Here is a 1127-nt window from a genome sequence, read left to right on the forward strand (position 1 = left end):
TGCTATTTCTCACTCTTTTTTATATTTTTTAAACATTTTGATCTTTTGCTGTGTTCAACTTGGTCTCATAAATAATGTGCACTGCAGCCACTTTTAAGGATTTTTGAGCCAATTTTGAAGAATGCCAGTAAGGAACTTCTTCAAGGAAGTCATACAAGATCTATCTCCATCTCAACTCCTTCAAACAGTAGGATGATGAAATTTCCATCGCTCTCTCTCTCCACACTAATCCAAACCCCAAAACCCATCTTCTCTCAGCTAGATTTTTCTCTCTTCTTTTCATAATTTCCATCTTTTCTTTGCTTCGCAATCAACTATGGTTCTCCACGAGCAGAAGCAGAAGCAGAACCAGGCCATCAAGGGTGATAACCGCCTCTTGGTCATCATTACCGTCCTCGGCAGCGCCGGTCGGATCCGATTCATAGTCCATGAGGGCGAGCTCGTCGCCGCAGTCATGGAAACTGCGATCAAGTCCTATGCCCGCCAGGGCCGACTATTGGTGCTTGGCTCCAATCTCAATGATTTCTTCCTCTGCTCCCCCATTGCTGGACCTGAAGGTATATTATTGCCAATTCAATGAATTTCTTCAATACCCATAACTAGTTTTTAAATTTTCAATCTTTAATTTGAGATTTTTGTTTGATAAATTTTGAAGCTTTGAATCCATGGGAGGCAATTGGGGCAATTGGAGTTAGGAATTTCATGCTCTGCAAGAAGCCCTAGTCGGAGAAAGCTGTCATTGATGAGTAAAAGCAGAGGCATAATGACATTATCTGTAGCTCTATATATCTGCGGGTACTTTGAATATATACATATATATATATATATATATAGCTACAGATTATATATATACATTAATTTTTGATAGAAATTATGTTATTTAAATTAATTTAAGTTTTTGTTTTGGGTTGTAATTTTAGAGAGAGGAGGAAGACTCATGGCAAGCTTTTGCAAATTTAAAGATGTTCTAGGAGTATTTTGGTCTTAAAATGTAACTTACTCTCTGTATGACGTTTGAAATACACGGCCCATCAACTTGGATGAAAAAGTAAACGGTACGTTTTAGTCCACCAAGCACAAGTGAGTTATGTGATGATATTCGAATGTCAGGAGTAATATGCACATGG

At 38.1% G+C, this 1127-nt stretch overlaps 1 protein-coding gene across 1 annotated transcript; it reads left to right on the forward strand.

Moving 5' to 3' along the window:
- Positions 1-316: 316 nt before the first annotated feature.
- LOC145799555 (uncharacterized) lies at positions 317-723 on the forward strand. The gene is made up of 2 exons (XM_082889147.1): positions 317-557; positions 656-723. Exons 1-2 carry the CDS (start codon positions 317-319, stop codon positions 721-723), a joined length of 309 nt encoding a protein of 102 aa, XP_082745273.1.
- The last annotated feature ends 404 nt before the right edge of the window (positions 724-1127 follow it).

This window comes from Camellia sinensis, chromosome 9 (assembly GCF_055761805.1).
Source record: "Camellia sinensis isolate YWXY chromosome 9, ASM5576180v1, whole genome shotgun sequence".
In the NCBI taxonomy this organism is placed as follows: Eukaryota; Viridiplantae; Streptophyta; class Magnoliopsida; order Ericales; family Theaceae; genus Camellia; species Camellia sinensis.

Excerpts from the sequence above, each read along its gene's own strand:
- LOC145799555 (XM_082889147.1), top strand. The coding sequence starts at position 317 with ATGGTTCTCCACGAGCAGAAGCAGAAGCAGAACCAGGCCATCAAGGGT. Across the intron at positions 558-655 it reads CCCCATTGCTGGACCTGAAG|CTTTGAATCCATGGGAGGCA; the intron begins GTATATTATTGC and ends TAAATTTTGAAG.